Source organism: Ixodes scapularis, unplaced genomic scaffold (assembly GCF_016920785.2).
Source record: "Ixodes scapularis isolate PalLabHiFi unplaced genomic scaffold, ASM1692078v2 PGA_scaffold8__174_contigs__length_109621045, whole genome shotgun sequence".
NCBI lineage: Eukaryota > Metazoa > Arthropoda > Arachnida > Ixodida > Ixodidae > Ixodes > Ixodes scapularis.
This window is the reverse complement of record NW_024609883.1, coordinates 21,098,842-21,124,552: the sequence shown is the minus strand read 5'-3', so window position 1 is coordinate 21,124,552 and position 25,711 is coordinate 21,098,842. Positions and strand designations below refer to the sequence as shown.

Below are 25,711 nucleotides of genomic sequence, written 5' to 3'. Positions count from 1 at the left end.
TTATTGAAAACGTGTTGACTTTTTGTTGGCTCTGATTACTTCCTTTTGACTTTGACTTTCTGTTGACATGGTCAACAGATAGTTTGTTGACTTTGTGTTGAAACTTTTCTAAAGATTTTCTTCAGCCTGTGTCAAAAGAAAAGGTGTTGACTTTCTATTAACTTTATGTTGATTTCTTTCTGCTGACTTTCTGTTGACATGTTCAAAATAAAGTTTGTTGACTTTGTGTTAAGATTTTTTGGCGATATTTTTCAGCCTGAGTCAAAAGAAAAGCTGTTGACTTTCAATTAACTTTATGTTGATTCTTTTTCTGCTGACTTTCTGTTGACAGTGTCATCAGAATGACTGGAGACGTTCTGTCTACTTCGTGTTGGAAATTTTCTGTTGACTTTCTGTAGGCAGTATCAATAGAAAAGCTGCAGACTTTCTGTTGACTTTTTATTGAACATTGTACACCTCGACTAGATGTCAAAAGTCGCTACGTTTTTCAATAGTCTCTGACAAGGTAAGAACGGGAACCAGCTTCAGTTGTCTCGCCTCCAGCGCGAGCCTACTACCCTTGACAACGCTTCGGCGTTCGTGCACCTCGAGCGCGCGCGTGCAGTCAAAGCACGACGGAAGGCATGGGGCGCGAGTTGGAGGCCAGGCGTTCGAAAGGCATGCCCTGCCGTTCTGACTGTGTAAGTGACCATAGTGACTTTAATGACCATATTGAATAGTGAACTAGCAAAGAAGAGCAAAATAACTATTTGAAAGTGGAGAAACTGCCTTGACTCTCTACGTCCTGAGTGGTGCTATGCAGAGAAGCGATAATATTTCTTATAGGAGCCGTTTTTGTGAATGTTGCTTTAGTGACTGCGCCGAATTATTATTAGTAGTACCACTGCTTTTTAGTAAGAGATATCGTCCCCGAACTTCCAAAGACTGTTTTCCCTTTCACAGACTCCCGAGGAGGAGTTCAAATACTTGGAACCTTAATAAGTGCTGAGGGGGTCACCGGCCAAATGATTAACTTCAGTATGTAGGCCATATAAGGCTCTGGGGCAGTCAGTGAGACTGTGATTCAGGTGTTCTGTGCAAAGAAAGAAAAATAATTCAGGTGTTCAGTGCTTAATGTTGTTTGTGTTCGTTTCTAAATTGTACGTAGTAGTGACTTCAAATACCACAGGGACACCATTTACTAACAAAATGTGAAAAAAAAGTCGCGTTTTTTTTTCTTTGTTTTGCTACAGCTAAATTGGAGGAGTGGAAAGCCATAGCAAGCTTCCAAAACATTGTTGAATGAATAGCTAAGCTGTAAAGAAATTTTGTTTAATCTTCTGTAGCGTTTCAGTTGAAAAGCTGCAGAAAAAGTATCTTGGAGGCGACAGAGAGCCTCTTGACTTTCTTTTACAAAGCGGGCCAATATTCAAAAGAAAGTCAACAGAAAAGCTAGAGAAAGTCAGATGAAAAGCTGTTGACATTTTATATCGTCTGATGATTCTTTCAACAGCTTTTCAACAGAAAAGCATGGCGGGAAGTCTGTTGACTTTCATCAGAAAATTGGGCCAATATTCAAAAGAGAGTAAAACAAAAGCTGTACATTTTATATTCTCTATTGACTTTTTACAACAGCTTTTCAACAGAAAAGCGTAACAATTTTCTGTAAGGGATTGCGCACTCTAAAGCGCCGGAAGTGCTTGAGTGTACTACAACAGCCGGTTCGGTCTGTGGATGCCAATGTTGTCACCGTCAGCACCAATGTCAAGATCAGGTAGTGTTTAAAATGATCGGTGGTTCATTCGAAACAGTGTTCAGTGTTCTCCATCTTGCAGGGCCGCCTCTAACATGCTATTCAAGCTGCGCTGTATTTTACTTAATGTACTTTATATACCCCCGCGCGTGTCCGAGCAGGAGAGCCGGTCTCCAAATGGTTATCGTTCTAGGCTCCCACGCAAAGGGCTGAGGTACGGTGCCTGGTAGTGGAGGCGCCGTTTTGTTATTTCTGTAAGTGTCGCGCCCTGGTGAATTCGAGAACTCTGTGTCTCATTTGGGGTCCGAATATTCTACACGCCGAACCTTCTACGCCGATTGTTCCAAAAGCACCACGCGTGGACACGGGGCTTCGCGAGGCGAGCCGAAGGCAGTCTCGCCCAGGGCCGGCCTTTGGGGTGGGTGACCTGTGCAGCCGCACAGGGTGCCATTCATAGGGGGGCGCCGAAAGCGCCGCCAGGTCATGCAGGGCTCAAACCTCGAGGGGATATAATAAAACACAAAAAACGACCGCATCGCGAAGGGCGCCCCCCCCCCCCCCCTTTACATGTAGAAAAAGGTGATGGTGCTCGCTATTTGGCATTTCGGCCGCCAAACCAACGATTACGTTCTTGTTATAACTTACGTCCATCAACTCGCAGGCACCTGCAGATGTTTCACTATAGAGAACCTCTCCTTCGTGAGATTAAAAGCGCAATGGAATGAATCATGAACGCTTAGGCAAGCGATCACCTTCGCACAGCTCTCAAATTACGAGCGGAGCAAAACCTACTCGCAAAATGTGATGGAGCCGGCATGCCGCACTCTTGGCGCAAGTTATCAAACGGTGGCGCCAAACTCATCGGCGAGCAAATCAGTGTGTCGGAGCGTGTCATGGGGCAAAATACTATTAGAACGGATTTTTGCTCTTAGTTATTACGTGCTTTGCTCAGAGTCCCTGATTGGCTCGCAGGAAATGTAGGCTTCGCCATTTGCCAAGTTATTCTGAGCCGAAGAATGCCTTCGCTCAGGAGGTCTGACGGGGGGTAAAATGAACCCGATTCCTCCCGGCATTCGAGCTGCCCTTTGGGCAACGCTCGCTCTGGAGTCTCTAGCAGTAAGCTAAATAAACCAATGCCCCCTGGGATCCGGTGAGTCTATGTGCCCAGAGGCTTCAACCCGACTGAAAATAATATGTGTAAAGAACTTTTGGATTTGCAGCTCTTTCTTTTTTGTGTGTGAGCGACCAATGACGACTCTGGACTCGCAATGACGACCAGTGTTGCCAACTCAAAATTCAGAAACCCGCCGCAAGAATCCCGAAATCCACTAAAAACAACTGAACTTATAATGTTGCGCAAGAATGGCCGAATCACAGCAGGCAGACCTTGGCGTCTGACGTGAAGGACGAACTCTTGAAGGGCAGCTCAGAGACCTCAAGTTTCTCGTTTACATTGTTGTGTGGTACGACATTTTTTTTTTCAAGTTAATGTTGCAAGCAAGAACATGCAATGCAAAACAAAGGACGTCGTAGCAACCGCCCAGCTGATGAAAGCGTGTAGCGATTACACCGGCAATTATCGCGATGTCGGGTATGAAACTGCAACTGGAAACTGCGAACGGTCTTCCCGAGAGCATGGGTGTTGACAATATGATGAAACTGGCCCCTCAACTGCGGCGAAAAGAGCGCCAATTCTGTTATGAGTGCCAAGACGAGGTTAATGATCTCGAGGAAAAATTCAAGCGAGAGTTCTTCTACGAGATGATTGGCACCGTAAGATTTCGATTGAAGAACTCTTCACGCAGATGGAGCAGCACGTGAGCTTCTGGGGGTTCCTTTACGTAAAGCCCCTCTATCCGGGGAAAAGTGGTGCCATTCATTGTTGTAGACATGCTCGAGGCACGTGCCGCGCGCCACTTCTGGGGAATTCATAGCGTCTGAAACCCAGCTCAGTGCTGCGCTGTGCCGCCATGATCTTCCCAAGGGCTGCACGTTGCACGTGCCTCGTGCATTGACGCACCTTGCGCTACTTTTAAAACATGAAGGGGCTTTACCTTTACGGTCTCACCCGACTTCCCGATAAAGCAGAACTTCCTAAACTTTGCAAAGGCCTTGACCATCCCCTGAGAGTTTGAGACACCTAGAAAGTGCAGGCATCCACGGTGCAGATCTCTACGAGGAGCTGATCTAACTGTGCAGCCGGCTGCCCACTGGATGCAGTGCTCGCCAGGACGTCGTCCAGTTCATTTGGACAACCATCTATGTGACAAATTCCCGTACACGTGGGTGTCATTGAGGATCCTCCTCACTTTGCCAGTGTCAGTGGCCGCCGCTGAGGGGAGTTTCTCAAAATTAAAGCTAATTAAGGCATAGCTAAGATCAACCCTGGCAGGTGGCAGCATATCGTCATTGGCAATTTCGTTCATTGAAAACAGGATTGCGTCTAGCCTGGATATGACGCAAGACGTGGCCCAATTTACGATGTTGAACGCTTGGAAGGTTGCCTTCTAGGGTATTTGACATGGTTAACTTGTGATTTTGTTTTCTCTGTCCATCAGATGTTATCTTGCTATGGGAGACCCACAGCTGAAGTTTGGTTGTTCTAAGAAATAAATGATTCTTGAACCTTTGAACACGGTGCCGACAAAACTCTCAATGCTTGCGAACGTCGTTCGTTTTTAGGATGTGCTTTTCGACTGACAACGACAAAATTGCGACCATTCGCTCTGGGTCACTGTGGCATGTTTGCTAACAACGTGATGTTGAATGCGAAAATTGAGGGGGGGGGGGGGGGGGGGGCGCCACGGCTGCAGTTTAGCCAGGGCGCTTGCTGCTCTGAGGGAGGCGCTGGTCTCGCTCCATCGCTCGATCCTGCTGTTACGCCGATATCGACGCCTGCGACGCTATCCTTGTTCTGTTTTTTTTTTTGGACGGAAGTTCGACCATTAAACGTTTATAGTTGGCTTTAGTGATTCGTCGCATTATCAATTGTCATTCGCGACATTCGTTTGGTGGTGTTGTTGTCGAACCTCTGCCCTTCGCGTGGCACAATAACCGTTCGGCCACGGGCGCGCTTCCTATGAGACGCGCGTGGCATTACACAATTCTTCGTACCTTATTTTGTTCACCTGTACACCAACACAGAGTTTACAAACAAGCCTGCTTTACCCGCACCAGGTGTGGGCACTTCGCGTGCGCAGAAACTAAACTCGAAAGGACTGCAGCGCTTGCCCATGCGCAGTACCAACAGCAGCGCCACCGCAGTCGCGTTACGTCAGTGAGTTGAGTGTGTCTATAGGTATAACTTACATATCGACGACCTCTGCGCGCTTTCCACTTCGAGCGAGCACGAAAATGAAGCCTCTGTTCCGCCAACTTGCCCAAGCCCTTTGGCTCGCATTCTGGAGATGAGTTTGACGCTGTGCACATCTTTCCGGGCCCTGCCGAAGATGACACAAAGGGAATTCCCGTAAATTAGGTTTCTGGGTTATTTAGGTTAGCTGCAGGGCTCTAAACAAACAATCGACATTTTCTACGTCTTTGAGTGCGTGCTCCGTACCCGTGGAGAGCGAACATTTTTTACAGCTGTACTATTACTGCACTATGTAGAGATAGGCAACCCTATCTATACATAATTTTTTTTCTTCAAGAACACTATCATAAAACGTGCAAATGCTCAAGAGGCTGCACTTTTTACTGCTACATACGAAGGTCGAATGATAAGTAAGGCCATATTCTTCATAAGGAGTGAACTGTTTAGAAAACTGACCCGCGAGAAGTGGTGAACTATCGTGTAGGATCTCCTGCAGGATCTCATTTGGCGAAAGGTGGCTAAACCAAATACGATATACCATTTTATGGGTTAAACTAAATGGTTGCGGAGTTACTAGATATGTCTGCAACGCGTTACTAGTAACGAGTTGTTTATACCAAGTTTTTTTTTGGGGGGGAAACAAGTTACTTATTTAGTTATTTTTTAGAGAAGGATCGAGTAACGTACTTCGTTACTTTTAAGTCCAAGTAGCGTGCAACGGTATTTTGTTACTTTTTAAAGTAACGTTTAACCATTTAAACAGCCTCGCTTTAATGCTAACATGAGTATGCGTCCATTGCGGCAAAAACAGTGGGAAACCAGGAAACAATTGAACAGTTTTAGAGTATAGCAACTTTTATCTCTGAGCATGTCAATTAAACTCTTCAGGTAGTAATGCCCCTCAACCAGCGAGCAACATAGTGCTCGTTTGTTGAACCTTCCAGTATCGTGAACAGACCGAATAAAAACGTGGATGTTGCAGTAGTAGTAAATATGCACCAGCTCACACACCTGTCAATCACAGCCCCAGGTGGGCGGAGCCAATCCTGACCAATCCCGAAGCAGCAGGGCGGAGCCTCTTCCCTCTCTCCCATCCCAGTGACCAATGACAGGGCATGGGCGTTGGCCAGTGACCAATCGTAGCCAATCGAGGTCCCGCCCTCTAGTCACGTACGCGGTATAGGTGTGAGGTCACGTAGCCAATGTTAACACCTCGTTAAGGATGTTAACACATGCTTAACAAGGTGTTGACAGCCGATGTTATCAGTCACGTACGCGGCGCGTGTCAGAAGCGTGGGAAAGACACGTACAGGGATGTCATCAGCACGGCTCCCATCACATGATTCTAACCACGTGATTTCCCCGGGTTCGAGTTGCGTCCGACAGAGGGCGCTCACGTGATGTCACAAAGGGTTCGTGTTGCATCCGACAGAGGGCGCTGCGCCGCGGTCACGTGATGGTCACGTGACATTATTTGAATCTCTGCGCGGTAAATGGCTTTTATTCGCTAAAAAAGGCTCTGCGGCGGCTGGGGATCGACCTCGCTACCTTGTGCACAGGATCCCGACACCCTACCCCCTGAGATAGAAGCACATTGCTTCCCAGAGTTGTCGGTGTGTGTGCAAACCAGATCACGTGTTTCCCCGCTACTTGGCTTTTGTAATACGATTGAAAAACAGGATACGTCATTGCCGCAGTTCGTGTGACGATGGTCGTCTTCTTATCACGTGATTTCGAGCGCGCGCGCGCGATTCAAACGCTGCTCGCGGCCTCGTGGCGTCCCCATCGCTGTCGTATGTTTACGCAATGTCCTATATATGTGTTATATGACGACAACGCACCGTCATTATGGCGGTGACGCGCGCGGGCGTCAAGTCTCTTCTCGCGTTCATCATGGGCTCCTTTCTAATTGTCTGCGTGATCACCATCGGCGTCAGCATGTCGCACGCGAGCCTGCGAGGAAATTGCACGCTCGAGATGAGTCTGAACAAAGACACCAAGGTTCATCAGTGTCCTGCATCCGTGCTGGCAATACGCGTATGGTCAAAAGAGGGCTATCCGAAAAGAGCCGGTGTAAATTTGGACAGGAATCAGACTGAGGCGCTGAAGCACTGTCTCAACGAGGTGGACGTTCTTGCTCCCCGGAAATATGATCTCGAATGTGAAGACACCTGCATCATCAGCGAATCCATGTACCTCCGAAGATGTCCTCTGAACGTCTATCAAATTCGGCGATTGATCGGAGGAAGGAGAGCCTCATTGTACGGAATAAATCTCGATCGCGAAGCTATAATTCTGCTGTCAAAATTTTTGAATAAAAAATGATAAAACTCACTACGTGTTTGTGTATTGCGATATGCAGAGAGCCCACGAGGCTCGACGCATCGCGTAAAGGACACGAAAGGTTTTTTTCTTTATCGGCTTTATTGTTCAAAATCGTTCGCATTAACCCAACTGTTGTGCGAGGTGCCGTAGCCCCTTCATTTTACGAGGTATTGCAGATGGGGCACACGTCGGCGTCTCAAAACCTTCTCGACGATCCAGGTCTTGTTTTCGGCCAGGGAAACGCGCTGCAGTTCTGCCTCGTAAAAAGAGCCGAGAACGGGCTCTTTTCTCACCATATCGACTAGGTGATAGGTATTGGGCACGCCTAATCGAATTCGGTCCACGATGAACACCTCGTCCGTGAACGACTGCTTGTACTTCTTCAGGAGAACGTGACGGTCTTTGGAGATGCGCACATGCTCACCAACACGAAATTTAGGTATTTTCACCGGTCCGGGATCGGGGAACAAGTGAAAGAAAAATTCGGTCTGGTTTTGTGGGGTAACGTCGACCGGCCTAGCATTCAGTGTCCTGTGATGGCTAAAATTATAAGATTTGACGATTTCCGGGAGGATTTCGATTAATCGTTTGGTTCGTGCATACTCAAAGTACTTGTAAACCCGACTCATTATGGTGCGTTGTACGCGTTCCACTATCGAAGCCTTTTGCTTGGAATTCACGGAATATAGTTTAATTCCGTTTTTCTCCAGAAACGAGAGGACCAATCTTCCGTAAAATTCACGACCACGATCCGTACATAAACGCTTGCTTTTCCCCATTTTGCGAAAGACAATTTTCAACGCCCGGACAACCTCCTCTCCCGTCTTTCGAGCTATGGGGACGACGGTGAGAAATCGTGAGAATGTATCGATCACAAACAAAATGTATCGTTTTCCATCATTGTATTTGGCAATTTTTTGAATTTCCACTAGGTCAGCCTGATAGACGTCTCGAAGTCCCAAGGATAGCGTTTTGCGGTAGACGCGAGGGCGCTTGGTTTCCCTGAACAGCGTGTACGCGTCCGATCCTTCTAAAAACTTTTCCGCCGTTCTTCGTCCCGTATGTCGTGCGAGCCTGTTGATTCCACCAAAAGAGGCTGGATGGCTTGCTTCGTAGTAGACCGCTTTACTCCCCTTCTTTTGTGACGAAGACATGCTTTCTGGGCGCACCGCTTTGTTGGTCGGTAGTGTCGAGCTCGAAACGCACTCAGGTCCAGGTGACAATTGATGAGAGAGGAAACTGCGCCTCTCATCCAGGGAGGCTGCCTGTTGTACAGCTGGTAGTGCACAAGGTCTACAATGTTGGATCCCTCGAGCGGCTCTCCGTGAACCACCAGCGTTCCCTCGGGGGTGTAGGCAATTACCGAGGAAATCGCGGCGAGGAGCGTCTCGACTTTCCCTCGGTGTCGTGGGTGAAAAGCGGAAAGAATTTCCTCGTCGTTAAAGTAGTCCTTGTCTAGAATTTCTTTTATGCTCTCTCGGCCAGGCGCTGCGAGGCACGAGGTGCGGCGCTAGAAACGGGATCAGCTGGAGCCGGTTCGGTCGGCGATGGGGTCGGTGACCCAGTCCGCTGCTCCGGCGAAGCGGTACGAAGGCGCTTCGGCGAAGTGACCGAAGAAGAAGACGCACCTCGACGAATGGTCGCCCGCGCTTTGAGGGTCCTTCTTTTAAACCGATCGTGATTCACGATGGTCACTGGCAGGTTCTCTTTGACCAATAACCTCGTGACGCGATCGAAATGAGCCGGAACTGGCAGTTTCTTTGAACGTGAAACTAAATAGGAAACCAAGTCCACAATGTTGGATCCCTGTAGAGGTTTTTCCTCGATCGAAATTTCCAAGGTTTGCGGGTCCCAGGTGAGCACCGGTTCCAGTAGCCTCAGAAGCGATTGACCCTTTTGCCGGTAGGTTTTGCTCAAATAATTGACTATGACGGAAGGGTCATCCCCACGCTCGCTCGTCTGCGTTGTCCGCTCTTCCGTGCTAATGGGTATCGCTTTAAGCTCGTCAATGTGTGCGCTACTCTCATTCGACGTGTACGGACGTAACATTTTGTGTAGCGTTTGAATTATTTTCTTTAGCTTGATGTCGTCCGGTTCGTCGTCTTCTTTCAGAATCTCGGGAATGTTCTCTCTGTAAGGTATGAGATGGTACTTTTTCATACTTCTCAGACCCCGATAGCCTTTGCGATGGCTCTTCCCCCGATCGTTGATATGAGGCCTAGGAGAGCAGGAAGTATCAGGGGTAGGAAACCTCCCTTCAATACCAGCGTCTTTCTTACGTTCTTGTGCGTGTCTTTTCGATTTCCCAGTGTCCGTATGACGGGTGCAAATCTCTTCACTTTCTTTTTTATAGCTTCGGAGAGAGGGAGGTTTCCGGCGCACAGGTTTAAACAAATTTCCCTAATTATTTTCAGATGCTCCTCCTTGGCGTGACGTAGTAGTGATTCTCTTTGCCTACACGTTTTGGCTTCCGACAACAGGTGCAAGAATCTCGCGTGCCTGGTGATGCGGTTCATTAGGACGTGTCGTACACGACTTCCGGACCCTCGTCCGGCAAGATTTTTGCTCTCACACGAAAATTATCGGGACAAGTTTGCGATAAGTCGATCAGAAGGTAACTGAACGGCGTTCTACACGCGTCCGAATATATACGCGGTAGAACCTGCCCCCTGCTACCTCCAAAGAGCTGTCGGGATAGCACTTGGAGTTGATCGGCAATCCTAACTGAGCGGAATATAAGTAAGGCGGAAGAATTTAGGCTTATTGTTCTAAAGTACGCGTCTTGGAGGAACATGTTCTGCGTGATGAAAATGACCGAAGCATTATAGTGATGAGCAGCTCCGATAAAATATTCGCAAATGTCTTTGAGCTTCGTTCGATTGGCGAGAAAGTCGTCGAATATGATCAGCGAGTCTCTTTCGGAGTCTAAATTTTGCGGGATCTCCTTGGTGAAAATGACCCCGCTCGTGCCCGAAAACCAGCTCTGGGGAAACACGTAGACGTAGTAGATAACGTGAAACTCTTTGTCGAACATTTCTCTTCTAAATCGCAACAATTTGCGAATGTACGTGCTTTTGCCCGATTTAGAGGATCCAATCATCGTGATTGACGCCGGTGTTTGGAAACGAAATTTGTCCAGGTCCGAAGACATGTCGGTGACCTCGCGTGCTACGCTCGTAGACGAGTGGAAAGGAGGCATCGCAGACACGTTTCTAAGTACTCGCGCGAAGCACATTCCCGCGCGGCGCTCTTTAGCTTCGCGATAAATGCTAATTTAAACACGCGTCGCAACACTGCGGTTTATAGCGACGCCCGTACGCGAGCAGCGATTACAGTGATTAAGCAACGAAGGATATGAAATAAAAAATAAACGGAGGCTCTCCAAGGTCCGAGTTGACCGCTCGCTTCAAAGTCGTCTAGCAGGAAGTATATGCAGGTTTGGACATGTCTCGAAAGCTCGGAATGCGATTTTTTCTTATATGCAAGTTAAATACGTTGTTTTGACGCTGGCTCGCCAGCTCTTTTGTTTTCAGTCTTTTTGTGTCTTTATTTCCAAATCAGGTTACAGGGCGGAGCAGCAGGAGAGCTTTAAAGCGGGAGAGGAAAATTGCTTGCGCACGAGTATGGAAATGTGTGTGTCGTTCCGTCGGTAGTCGCTCGCCGAGAAGGTTTTGATACACTCGCGGAGCGGTACACCGCAACATAGGAGCGCACCCACGTAGAGACAGTAAAGTCCGCACGTGTGCGACAGAGTCCCTTGAATTCTTTTCTTGGAGTAGAAGAAGGACGCTGCGCCTCCGATAAAGTCGTAAAATTCCTCGTGAATCGGAATCATTCCGAAACTGTCAAAATAACTAATTGCATTGTCCTTTGGGCACACGTAGAAAAGAACCCAGTGTTCACCGAACGAAGACCTCGGTGCCGTATTCACTACATAAAGACCGGGTGACGCTGTCTCTTGACCAATCTCGTCGCACGCGAACGTGCCACGAAACCAGGGACGCGTGCAATGATTTCCCGCGAACATTGGGTAAAATTCGTGCTCTTCCATTTCAGCCGGCAAACTTGACGTTTCTCTCCTTGTCAATTTCCAGGACGCGAGGCGTTTCTGACATAAAGAGAATGGTGATGGCTTTAGTTAGATCTTGCTTGAAGGTCAAGGTGAGTCTCACGTTCGCCGTGGAGATGGGACAAAGACTCTGCTCTTCCCTGTCCGGAGTCAAAATGTAGTAGAGCAGAAAGGAGTCTTTCGAGAAGGCACCTTTAGAGTAGGGGACGTCTCTGCGATTGAGGCGGTGTTGGAAGCTCATATAGGCCTTCATGTAGAGATCCTGAGCAAAATCAAACTGCTCCGTCTGCTGGCAGCCACCCACGTCCAGGACCGCCGTTTTCAGGTTGAAGTGCTCGAGCTTGAAGGGGTCGTGCTCGCGACTTCCCTGAAACGCCTCGCTCTTCACGAAGGCGACGAGGAGCTTTGACGGCACTCGATGCGGATACAGATCGTCGAGGACAATGTGCGACACACCGGGAGAAACGGTTCTGGTCTTGATCTCCACCCCACGTAGTAGATAAGTCGCGGGAGAGGACTGCAGACGTCTTTCGATGCCCACAAGCACCGTCGGGGCCACTTGCACGCGTCGAATGTAGAGCACAATGCGAGGAAGTTGGACGACGTGCTTCTGGGGAACCGTCGAAGCGGCCAAGAGCCTGAAATCTTCGGTATTTTGACGCAGCACGATGCGAATATCCACCCCGTTCAAGAGAAGCTTGTCCTGGTGACATATGTCACTCATTAGAGGACAAAACAAATCACAGAGCGTACTTCCTTCGGTTCGTTTAAAACGTGCCATAAGGCCCTTGGCATCGGCGGGAATGTCTAGCTTTTCGGACGTATTTACCGGGTCTTTTTCGTACAACATCGCAGAAAGAGAGTGATCCCTACTCGTCTGGTTTGCGTGCAGGAGGATATCGAGATAAGAACGATAAGCATAATTTTCGTACTGGCTCACCAAAGTCTGGTTCAGATACACGTGTAAGTATTGAAAAAGGGAGCTTCCAAATGCCTGAACCGGTATGACCTTATCGTGCGTGACAGTTCCGTCCAACGCGGTGGTGCTCGCGAGATCGCCATTGGCTCGCACGATTTTTGTCTGGATGTGCAGGAAGCTTGATTTGAGATCGTAGAAGTGAGGTCCTAGCGAGGGAACGTGAAATTCTAAGACCGAAGTGGGTGTTGTCGTGGCGACCGGAAAGAATTCGATATATTCGGACTTTTCCAAAGCAAAAGACGTAGGCGGAAGAGAGAAGAGATCGAGCTCTCCGCTGGTGCACAGACAGGAACGCTCGTGCAGGGTAAAAATATCGCCCGTCATTTTTTTTTTTTTAGGTATCGAAAAAGTCATGCACGACCTTTCGTTTCTTTTGCCGTCCAGAAACTGAACAGCACTGGCTGGACGCCTTTCTTTTATGTCCTCCGCCAGACTGCAGCTTTTGGAGGAACTCGTCTCTGGTGCTTCGATACGTGCGGCCAATTCCCTTCTTGACGGCGTCCTTCAACGAAGAACCCTGCCTCATTCGCTCTGCAATATCTCTACCCGTGGACACTAGTTTTCGACCCAGGTAAGGGGCCACTCGCTTTGTAAACACTGGTGATAGCCTCTGATAAATGTCCGACAGTAGTCCGCTCCCAACTTGGAACAGGGGCCCGGACACAAAATGTGGCAGCGGTCTTTCTCCGGAACCCGAGAAATGTTCTAAACAACACGGTGGGGACTTTACGTGCATTTTCTAAAATGAAGAGTGGCTGCAACGCGACCCGATCCGTCCAGAAATGGGATGTAGCTTCCTCTCTCGCCAACAAGCTCGAGACAAATGGTGCTAACTTCTTTTACGATCACCTTCTTATATTGTGGTAGATTAAAAGAATAGGATATCATTTCGTTACGTTTTGACACTACGAATGGGACGACTCTCAAGAGAGGAGCTTTCACGTCGCCGACGTGCTCCGCTTCTATGATATCGCAATAGGTAAAAATGTAATTGCTGGGAAATAATGTCACATCACGGTCTGCCACCGAGAAGGAAGTGTACACGCTTTTCTGACCAAAGCCAAGCATGTGGGATAAGTGAGCGTTGATTAGGATATACCCACTGTGGTGCAACTGTAACTCTACGACTTTGATGTATGGATTATAACGAAGCAATATTTTGGAGGAATTGAGCTTAAGATGAGACTGGTAGGCGCTGTTTATCGCGTTAATGAGATCTTCTGGCGATTCGTAGAAGCCCTCGAGGATCTCAATTCGGTCCTGTGTCATCACGTGCTTAACCCTCGTCAACTCTACCTCGACCTCCCGATCGAATGTATCTTCCTCCACGGGGCTGCCTTCCACGGGCTGACCTATTCCAAAAACGATCTCTGCAAATCCGAGTTTTTTCGACAATGTAGGGGACATGCGCAGTGCGTTGTTTCTCTGGAACCCTATAGAGTAACATTTTCCTTTTCGCTCGAAGCTCGTCTTGGGACCAAAGAGCTCTCGCAGGGCGCTTTTCACCAGCGCGGCAAAGTCTTGCTTTGGCTGTATTCGTAGCTTTTTGGTGCCTTCCACTTTCCCGGCATCCGTGGGTCTGACCAAGTACAGCGCGTTAGATGGGCTCGTCACATTCTTGATGCTAAATGGGAAGTTCAGTTCTTCTAGGGCTACCTCGTACGGTTCGTTTAATATAATAGGTTGAGACAATTGCACCTTGAACTTGCTCAAACTATTGTCGTGAAAAATGTCCGACGAGGCATTTGAGAATAGATTCACGTAAAACTGATCCCTCATTTCGCTCCTTGCCGACCGATCTGTACGTAGGTCGAGAGCAGACTGACCGGACCGCTATCAGGGTCCAGTCTTTTCTTTAGCAATCGTAGGAGAGAGAGAGACACACACACGCAGTCATTATATAGGGCTAGTTATTTTTATTTCCACGAGTCTAGAGTATCCACGGTGATCAGGCGATATCGAAGAACATCGGTGGCCAGGCAGTGAATGTAGGTGGCTTCGATGTGGTGCTTACAATGCATCGCGCGTTTGATGGTCTTGAGTGTATCCGAGATAAATTCCACCACGTTCGTCGTCTCCGATGCGGTCACTTTGGTCAACACCTTGCCCGACCAATGGGATAAGAGCACAAAGGGCTGCTCGTGGGATTCCCACTCCTTGTCCCGCACCTTGTAGCTCTCGTAGACCTGGGATATGATCCTGAACACAACGGGGTCCACTTCATATGGAATGAACTTGCCAAAAACTATGAGGTCCACCAACATATCGAACGCAGACACAAAGAAGTTGTTGTTGGCTTTTCGATGTGCAGCGCAGGCTTCGACATCGCTCCATCGAGTGTGTTGATCTTCGCAGCCATCCAGACGTTCACGCACGAGCATCTTGTCAGATCGAGCTCCGTCGCACGAGTGAGGGTCCGAGCCCAAATGCAGCAGCTAAGGGGGCGCCACGAGGCTACAAGTCCGCGAGCAGTGTTTGAATCGCGCGCGCGCGCTCGAAATCACGTGATAAGAAGACGGGCAACGCCCAGCGGTGCAAATAATATTACACGACCATCGTCACATGAACTGCGGCAATGACGTATCCTGTTTTTCAATCGTATTACAAAAGCCAAATAGCGGGGAAACACGTGATCTGGTTTGCACACACACCGACAACTGCGAAGAGTTAAGCCCTCTGGGAAGCAATGTGCTTCTAGCTCAGGGGGTAGGGTGTCGGGATCCTGTGCACAAGGTAGCGAGGTCGATCCCCAGCCGCCGCAGAGCCTTTTTTAGCGAATAAAAGCCATTTACCGCGCAGAGATTCAAATAATGTCACGTGACCATCACGTGACCGCGGCGCAGCGCCCTCTGTCGGATGCAACACGAACCCTTTGTGACATCACGTGAGCGCCCTCTGTCGGACGCAACTCGAACCCGGGGCAATCACGTGGTTAGAATCATGTGATGGGAGCCGTGCTGATGACATCCCTGTACGTGTCTTTCCCACGCTTCTGACACGCGCCGCGTACGTGACTGATAACATCGGCTGTCAACACCTTGTTAAGCATGTGTTAACATCCTTAACGAGGTGTTAACATTGGCTACGTGACCTCACACCTATACCGCGTACGTGACTAGAGGGCGGGACCTCGATTGGCTACGATTGGTCACTGGCCAACGCCCATGCCTTGTCATTGGTCACTGGGATGGGAGAGAGGGAAGAGGCTCCGCCCTGCTGCTTCGGGATTGGTCAGGATTGGCTCCGCCCACCTGGGGCTGTGATTGACAGGTGTGTGAGCTGGTGCATATTTACTACTACTACAGGTGAGTTTCGGCAAGGGTCGCGAGCTTCGAGTCTACATCCGGGTCGGTGATTTGGAGAATGAACGAGTCCGTGTCGCTGTACGCTGCGCGAGCGTCGGGGAAAACGCGCCTGACCTGCTTGTAGAAAAATTCGTACATGACCAGTTTGGACATCTCTAGGATAGAGAAACCCGCGTACACGGGTTTGTTCAAGTGTAGCGTTCTCTGGGAAAACTGAAAGATCACCACGGTCGGGCTGATTGCCGCAAACTGCCTGAGGTTAGGCTTCTGCAGGTTTTTGAGCACTTCGTCCTCGTTCACGCTAATGACAACGTTATTGTACTGGCGTGGGTTTTCGATTGTCTTGCCATAAATTGAATTCATAATGAGTTTAGATAGGTTCTTTTGAAAAGCATTAGTCGCCTGTTTTCGCCGGTTGTGGTTAAAGTCGATGAAATCTTTAAGGAATGCACTGTGCGAAAACTTTAAAACGCGATGAATGGCCTTTAGCTGTAAGCCCAACTCCAGATACAGCTTGAGATTTCGGTAGTGAATGATGTAATTCCGTTTCGGGTAAAAGGTGAGAAGCAGCTTTCGCTCAGACTCTCGCTGGGGTAGGTGAAATTTTTCGACGAGCGCCTTTTGATAGGGTGAGAGCCATTCGAGCGGGACTCCTCGTTTCTCGGGAGCCAGGGGAAAGTCCGCGTGCGAATCGTGTAGCTCCCGAGGATAGTCGAGGTCCACCTCTAAAATGTAACCCTCGGGCGCGTCGTCGGTAACCTGCTGGAAGTGGAGAGCGTCGATTTCCTCGCGGTCTAGCCAGCGAAAATCTGCGCATGGAAGGGCTTGCCGCATGGTGGAAGCGTACAGGCCGTTCACGTCGAGGTCTAAAATTTGAGAAACCGCCGTGTTCGGATCAAAACATGCGGTTCCTGGCACGTTAGCCCTCGTGTTACGAATGGCACATTGAACGATTCCTCCGCGCAGACCAGCTTCGATGAACAGATACACATCCACGTCGTCGAGCAGCTCCAGTTTTACCCCAGTCTGTTTAAGTGCGCAGGCAAGACTGAGCGCGGGCAGGGAAACGTAGTGTAACGGATCGAGCTCGTACGTGTCTAAAGTCAATTTCCTAAAATTTTGGAACACGTCGGCGAGAAGTAGGCAGTCGAGTTTCAGGTAGCAGTCACTGTATTCTCCTAGGCTTTTGAAATTGAATGTTTGAAAGACGGTTTGGGCGTGGCGGTAGTCCTCCTCCGAAATTTGGCTGTCGTTAAGCTTGTTGTAAAATGATTCGCGGGGCGGTAGCTCGGGCTCCCGGTAAGCCTCGAAACTGGTCACATAGTCGTAGGGAAATACGCCTTTCCGCGCCAGAAGCTCAACGTGCAGCGGAAAAGCCTGCTTTAGACAGCACAGGTTTTCTAGTCCCTTGGAACGGAGGTCCTGAACCAGCGCGTCCAAGCTGGCGGGGAGAAAGGCCAGACTGTCGAGAAACCGCAGGTTACCCACGTCGAGTCGCTTAAATTGCTGGCAGCTAGTGGCGAGCACTTTAATATCTTTAGACTCGAATAAGTCGAGTTTGGGTAGTATAAAGGCCAGGTCATACGAATGGTTGTGCGCGAGCACTGGAATGACTTTCTTGTTTACTCTCAGATTTAAATTGCATCCCTGACACAACGACTGCCTGTACGATCCGCTAAAGTGATCGTGATCTCTGACTTTTCTCTTTCGATTTCCAAACGATTCGCCACAAATCGCGCAGTGAGAGGCCGACGCGTGAGCTTCTTCGTCCACGCTCACCATAGGCACTTCCTCACTTCGAATCCATTCGCCAATGAGCTTGGACAATTGATTAAGGATGGAAATGAACTTTTCCACGCAGTCCTCGCCCCGGTACAAAAACTGCTCGACGATACGCGAGTCCGTGGATCGGATTACGAGTATGCAAAAGGAACTGGGGACGTGCTTCTCGTAAGCCTGACCCATGTTTTCCGCTTCCAGAATGGCCTCGAAATCGTAGACGCAAAAGTAGGGGAAAGGTTCCATCGCCTGTGGGCTCCGGAAATACAGCGCGTCCCCCTTTGTAGGACACACCGTTCGGACTGCCTTCTTTTCCTTACACAGCGATAAATGACTTCCCAGCGCAGTGCGAAAGCGAAAGCCCATCATACACCTTTTACAGCGAAAACGGTGAGTGCGCCTGTTCGCGAAAAGTCCGGCAAAGTTGGTGATTAGAACAAAGTGGTCGTCTATCAGAAGCAAATCCACGTGCTTCTCCCGCTCGCTATCGTTTACTTTGAGCGGGTAGACGAACCTTTGTTCTCGATCATAACCGTACACATTTACGGACACGGAGTTTTTTCTCTCGAAAGCCTGCACGTCTTGCGGAAACGTCACTGGATACGCGGTGGGGAACCAATACTTGCCAAAATGTTCTCGGTAGCAAGAAGCTCTCGATCGTTTAGAGGGTGCGGGATGGAGACCGGCGAGCACAGAAAACACAAAGCACATGTTTTTCTCCGACTCGTTCAGTTGCTCGTTCACATTCACTAGACACCTTCTGCTGGGTAGTTCCGCGGGTAACACAAAACGCGCACAACCGACCGTGGGCGGAATGAAACGTCCCACGGTGATGGTGCAGGTCTGAATGGCGACGACGACAAGCCCAGATCCTCGTTCTTGATACTGTTCGAGGCGAGCAGAGATCTCGGCGCATGCAGTCTGTAGAGCATCGCGAATGCTACCTTCGGCCCAAACCGTGTGGACTAAAGAATGAAAGTAGTGCACGCTGAATTCAAATTCGTCGTCACCGCTGAGACGAGTCATTTCCACGGTTAGCGTGATGAAAAAACGCAATGGCATTTCATAATGCCTAAAAACATTGGCCATTGCGTCGGACTGAAGCCGAAAAAGCGTGGATACATCGTGAGACTCGTCGTCGCGCTCGTGCAAATGCATATCATAACGCACGGTAAAGTTTCGAAAGGCGCACAGTGAGTTGATGAACGGAAGGCAATCTTGCGAGGGGATATTGTGAACCTGGGCCAGATGAACTTGTAACGACTCCGCGCTGGAGTACTGCTGCCGCTCTCGCGCATCACACAAGTGGCAGGTTACCATTTTTTTTTCTCAAGTTGTCCCGAGCGGCTCACAATTTTGTTTTAGTCAGAGCACGAGAAAGTGATGACCGGTGACCGCTCGTCACCACTGGTTTTCTCCATCGTGAGCCCCTTCATCGCCCTCATGCTCTGGAGATCTTCCTCATTCAGTTCGGCAAACCGCTTGGGTAAAAATACTTTTACCACATTGCTCTCCAGCTGCAGAGTCACACAAACGGATGGCCCGTAACGGGTGTCCATTCGCCTCACCTCCAGCACGGGTATCTTGACGTTGCACGGAATGGCGCCCATGCTGACAAACAAAGACGACGACGACGCTCGCAGTGACGACAGCTTGTTCAGGACCCCGTCCATTTTGGGTTGACCGGAGGGCGGCGGTGGCTCGAGGTGGGACGACAGTCTGGAAATAAGGACACATTAGTATACGGCGGCCCTACAAAGCTTTTTCTTTTTCAGCATTACCTTTTTCTTCCGGAGAGAAAGCAGTGAAGACACTTAGGGGACGATACCTCGGATTATATATACCGAGCGGATTGCGTAATGACGACTCGCTGTGCAAGCAACACGTGCGTAGGAAAAGAAAAAACCGAGCCTGAAAACAAAAGAGCTAGCGAGACAGCGTCAAAACAACGTATTCAACTTGCATATAAGAAAAAATCGCATTCCGAGCTTTCGAGACATGTCCAAACCTGCATATACTTCCTGCTAGACGACTTTGAAGCGAGCGGTCAACTCGGACCTTGGAGAGCCTCCGCTTATTTTTTATTTTCCTTCGTTGCTTAATCACTGTTAATCGCTGCTCGTGTACGCGCTGTCGCTATAAACCGCAGTGTTGCGACGCGTGTTTAAATTAGCATTTATCGCGAAGCTAAAGAGCGTCGCGCGGGAATGTGCTTCGCGCGAGTACTTAGAAACGTGTCTGCGATGCCATTTTTTTCCACTCGTCTACGAGCGTAGCACGCGAGGTCACCGACATGTCTTCGGATCTGGACAAGGTCAGGCGCGTTTTCCCCGACGCTCGCGCAGCGTACAGCGACACGGACTCGTTCATTCTCCAAATCACCGACCCGGATGTAGACTCGAAGCTCGCGACCCTTGCCGAAACTCACCTGGATACTTCTGGGTACCCGGGCGATCACCCCTTGTTTTCTCCCGCAAACAAAATGAAACTAGGAGTGTTCAAAAATGAATTCCCAAAAGATCACATTCTTGGATTTGTTTGTCTGAAACCAAAACTCTATTCGCTCGAACTAGCCTCCCGAGAGCACTATGTGAGGGCGAAAGGAGTGAAAAGGTGCGAGTCCCGTAAGCTAACCTACGAGCTCTACGTTCAAACTCTCGAGCAACAAACTCTGCACAAGATCACGCAGCGGACTATCGCTCGTAAGTTGTGCGAGAACAAGACTGTTGCCGTGGAGAAGATAGGACTCAACCCGTTTGACAACAAGCGCTTCATCGACACCGACGGCGTTTCAACTCTTCCTTTCGGACATTGGAGCCTCTAAGTGAAGTGCTTTTTCTGATCTCCATCATTTCAGACTGATGCGTCCGCGTGTGTGTACACAGAGGGTTGTGTAAAGAGCCATTTTGTTGTGTGATTTTCATTTAGCGCGAGGGTTTTTTCCCCCCGCCGAGTGTTTGATGCTTGTATAAAGAGCTGTCGCGCTCCCTTTGTTTCTCCGTGTCTCGAGAATTTCTTAGATATATGCCTATTGAATAAAAAGAAAAAGATCCATCCTCGCTTTGTGTCCTTTTTGTGGCTTTATTTCGAGATCAGGTTACAGGGCGGAGCAGCAGGAGAGCTTTAAAGCGGGAGAGGAAAATTGCTTGCGCGCGAGTATGGAAATGTGTGTGTGTCGTTCCGTCGGTATAGTCGCTCGCCGAGAAGGTTTTGAAGAGCCCAGTGTTCACCGAACGAAGACCTCGGTGCCGTATTCACTACGTAAAGACCGGGTGATGCTGTCTCTTGACCAATCTCGTGGCACGCGAACGTGCCACGAAACCAGGGACGCGTGCAATGATTTCCCGCGAACATTGGGTAAAATTCGTGCTCTTCCATTTTAGCCGGCAAACTTGACGTTTCTCTCCTTGTCAATTTCCAGGACGCGAGGCGTTTCTGACATAAGCTGGAACCCAATATTTAGCAGGGCCACTTGAATGCTTTACGCTGGGGCGAAGATGTAGCACGGCCTGTGAACTTCAAAGTTTTACCGTGACCCCCTCGCCCCAAATTTTAGCAGGGCTACTTTAAAGCTTTACGCTGGACCAAGATATATCACGATCCGCGAGCTCCAAAATTTTACCGTCACCTCAACCCCCTCATTTAGCGGGACCCAGCTGCTGCTATTTGGGACCGTCACATGGTGCCCAAATTTAGCGGGTCGAAGACCCCAAATGCATCAGCTAAGGGGGCGCCATGAGGCTACGAGTCCGCGAACACCGTTTGAATCGCGCGAAATCACGTGATAAGAAGACGAGCAACGCTAGAGCCCGGCGATGCAAATAATATTACACGACCATCGTCACATGACCTGCGGCAATGTCGTATCCTGTTTTTCAATCGACCCAACAAAAGCCAGGTAGCGGGAAAGCACGTGATCTGGTTTGCACACACACACACGGACAACTAAGACGAGTTAAGCCCTCTGGGAAGCAATGTGCTTCTAGCTCAGGGGGTAGAGTGTCGGGCTCCTGTGCACAAGGTAGCGAGGTCGATTCCCAGCCGCCGCAGAGCCTTTTTTAGCGATTAAAAGCCATTTACCGCGCAGCGATTCAAATAATATCACGTGACCGTCATGTGACATCACATGAGCGCCCTCTATCGGACGCAACTCAAACCCTGTGTGAAATCACGTGAGCGCCCTCTGTCGGACGCAAGTCGAACCATGTGTGAGATCACGTGAGCACCCTCTGTCGGACGCAACTCGAACCCGGGGAAAATCACGTGGTTGTGAGTGGTGGTGACGACATCTCTGTACGTGACTTTCCCACACTTCTGACACGCGCCGCGTACGTGACTGATAACATCGGCTGTTAACACCTTGTTAAGCATGTGTTAACATCCTTAACGAGGTGTTAACATTGGCTACGTGACCTCACACCTATACCACGTACGTGACTCGAGGGCGGGACCTCGATGGGCTCCGATTGGTCACTGGGACGGGAGAGGGGGCAGGTGCCCCGCCCCACTGCTCTGTGATTGGTCGGATTGGGGTAGGCCCCGCCCTGCGGCGCTGTGATTGGTCGGATCGGGCCCCGCCCACAGGGCAACGCCCCTAGCAACGGGCAACGCCCCTAGCAACGGTTTGTTTACAAGTTGGCCTAACTGGTACACTTTTACTACTACTTGTTGCCAACACGGGACGGCACAAAACCCACTATCGGCTTGAAACTTTAGAAGCAGAAGGAGTAAAAGAGAGAAGGGAATCCCAGATTCACCAGCTCTTCCCGACGCACAACATAGCAGTTCCTCCGAGCGCGTCAGTAGACCGACTCTTTAGCGTTACAAAAGATGTTTTCCAGAAAGCTGGGAAACATATTTGATGAAAACTTGCAGAGGCAGCTACTCCTTAAGTGCAACGACTACTGAAACGATAACAATAAGTCAAAACACAAGAGCCGTTGTTTATTTGTTCGTCAAAGTAACGAGAAAACTAGCTCGCTACTTTTGAGGTAAAGTAATGCTTTCATTTTGAGAATGGGCAGCGAGTAACGTGTTTCGTTACTTTTTTAGGCAGCATTCCTCGACCAATACCGTGACACAGTGAAAACAAATTGAAATTTTTTAGTCTTGGAAAAAACATTCAATCCTGCCACTTGTGGATGAAGGCTCGTATTTGAGAAATATCTTTGAAGGTTTTGATAAAAAAGCATTACTCCTGTCTATCTGTGTGATTTGTTTTTGCCTCAAATAGAAAGAAAGTCAAGACGTTTTGAGCGAGCCTCGCCTGTGTACGTGAAAATGCGGCCGCATGAAAGAAGCAATATTTCGCACGCGGCCCGCTAGGTTTCTGAAAATAATTTGTCTCGCCCCTTTAATGCCCAAAATAGAGGTTTGTGAAGCTAATGTTTATGCTTGTTAAATAAAAAAAAATCATTTCAATAAGTTTATTTAAAGAAAAAGTGTAAACTTAGGATATTATAACTGACCTGGACATGTGCATGACCTTATTTTAAAATTCTAGCGTACCAGTCATGCCTCGCTTTTGCTAAATTGTTCATGAGATATATGATAGATTCAATGGTCACGTTACAAGCATATATATAATAATTAAGCAAAAGATTTGGCAACGGCCCGTATCCTTTCATCTTAGAAAGATGGTAAAAACATGCCTTCTTTTTGAACCCATTATATAATATGACGAAATCATATAGGTCAAAGAAATTGTATTGCATATATAAGAACACATATAAAGCGTATCGTATAAAAAATAGGAAAATACAAGAACTACGTGTTTTTTTTAATTACGTCGAATTTTGAATTTTATGCATGTCATCTCAAGTTCGCAGTGTCGTTTCTTCCATACAAACTATACCGAAATAATACTATTATAATCTTTAAATTGGCTTGGATACAAACTTTGATTTGATGTTTCTTATGCCTTAAAAAAGTGCACATCGAAAGCCAGCTCGATTCAAACTTGGTCTATCGTTATCAAGGGTGCAAAATTCAAGAATTCAAGAAACACTACTATACAAAGCCTTAAAGGGGCGGTGAAACAATATGCAACTGGAATGTTTTTTACTTTACACGAGCTTGCTGGCACTAGTGGGACTCAAGGATACTCGCACGCAACGCCACTGGCCAAGAAACTCCTTTGCTGCGCTGTAATTTCGAGGACAAAACCGAGCGCTTTCATTCAATCTCTCCTTCGCAAAACCTGATGACGTAGCTCGGCGGTAGCAGTACCCCCAGTGACGATGTTTGAATCCGACTCATAGCTTGGACCCGAACAAAGCGTGGGCACTCGATTTGGGCTCGTGATAATCGGTAATTCGAGAAGCATTCGGGTAGTGTCCTGTGTCCAATCGCTGCAATGACGACAAAAGCCGAACCATAACAATGTCTGGAACTCAGCGCGTGTCCTGTGCCTTGCCAACCCAGCGCATTGCTATGAGCAACATTGTCGGCATATAATCGGCTCCAGATCACGTGGCCGCTTGTTCTGGCTGCGAGTTGAGGGGGTGAACTCTGCTCGTTTTCTTTATTTTTTCCTGCTACTTCGACTGCGTGTGTTGAAAAACGAACGGGTATTTCACAGGTCATTAACACCAGGGATCCGTTCTAAGCGGTATTTGCGCAAACTACAAAAATCGCTGCATCGCCCCTTTAAAGTAGCAACAAAGTTAAAATTGTTGGAAAAAAATAAAGAATACAAAAATTTTGAGAGTCCAAATGGTGCCACTTTTGAAAGCTGCAAACATGGCAAGACGTACACGTACCTCCTGCCCTTTCGAAGCACAAAACTCAAGAACAAATAATGTTCAGTAGTTCTAATTTGAAGTATTGTCCTAGTCACAAATTACACCAACGTATTTTTTTATTATTTTTTTAAAAACTATCTTTTTTTCTTGCACGAGATGAGATTAAATCACGCATGTATGATACACTGACACAAAATTTGGGGCGCAATAAGTTTGAATACAAGAACAACACTATTAGCCCCAAGAGCGAACACAAGCGTCGCTGCGGTCGCCGCGCCCTGATTGGGTGAGGTGTACCGTGACGTCAGGGGAACGACTCCGCTTCGCGATTTTGCATCCGGCTCGCCTCTTTGCACCGGTTTCCTGGTTTGGCGTCGTGTGCCGCGAACACTTCGAGAAGCGGGACGTCGTTTACCCGGTGTACAAGGCGCAGGATTAGTCCGATATTGACGTGCTTCCGTACATTCTATAAGCCTGCTTGTCACTTTTGCCTTACTAATTTGTTTACAAATCCCGAAAGCTATTGGTGGAGGCGATTTCACCGATAAACATCCCCGTCCGTCCACACGACACAAGGCAATCTTACGAGGGGTCGGTGAAGCGGCGGCGTAAGTGCTCTAGACGCCGAAATTTTGTTCCTTGCATGTTCATGATTTAGGAGAATAATACATTCCGCTCTGCAGGCATTTGAAATGACATTTATATCAAGGACCTTTGGTCGGTCGGCAAATTAGCTCGCGACCCCGACTTTGCGCGTGCCACTGTGCATGCGCTGGTTCGGAGAGGTTTGAAAGGGTCTGGGTCTGTAGGCCTTTGAAGTGCTCGTGGAACAGAATCGGTTTACATAAATGTAGATTCTTCGTGAATTAATGATATAGTTCATACACGTATGCAGGCATGTTTGATTTTTTAGACGTAAAACTACTGAAAATTAGTTCGTATGATAGCAGGAAAATTTGCCGAATGGTCCTCCGTCCTGTATGAGACCTAGTGAACTGCCCAAAATATGCACAGCAATAGTACTATAATTTTGAATGTTTATACTTTTTCCTGACATTCTTTCTTTATTCCAGCCTTCGGTATTCGGAAAATACACCGTTAGTCTGAATTGTCAATTCCAATTAAAAGAGACACTGCTGCATGTCCCCAAAATCTTCCCCAGCCTCCAAACTCCCTACAGCTGGACTCTCTAACAACAGAGGAAGACAGGAGGAACAGCAAGCATTCAAACGGCTGTCCAGTGGTGGATACTGCACTAGTAGAAGAAAATGTGGAACTCGGGAAGGGTTACAGTTTGCGTGAGAAAAGCTTCACGTATTTTAGCTGCAGGGCAATTAGATTTAGCTAAAATCTCAATTTTAGAGCCTAAGGGATTACTAACGGGCAAGACACCTTCGCTTACGTTTGTTGTACATTACTTGAGGGATGATATAAACAAATCGACAGATACCACTAGTGGATTTCAT

General features: G+C 48.4%; 1 protein-coding gene across 1 annotated transcript; it reads right to left on the bottom strand.

The window, feature by feature from the left end:
* Positions 1-15,717: 15,717 nt before the first annotated feature.
* On the bottom strand, positions 15,718-18,591 carry LOC120843963. Its single transcript, XM_040215487.1, has one exon. It carries the CDS (start codon positions 18,589-18,591, stop codon positions 15,718-15,720), a length of 2,874 nt encoding a protein of 957 aa, XP_040071421.1.
* Between the last annotated feature and the right edge of the window lie 7,120 nt (positions 18,592-25,711).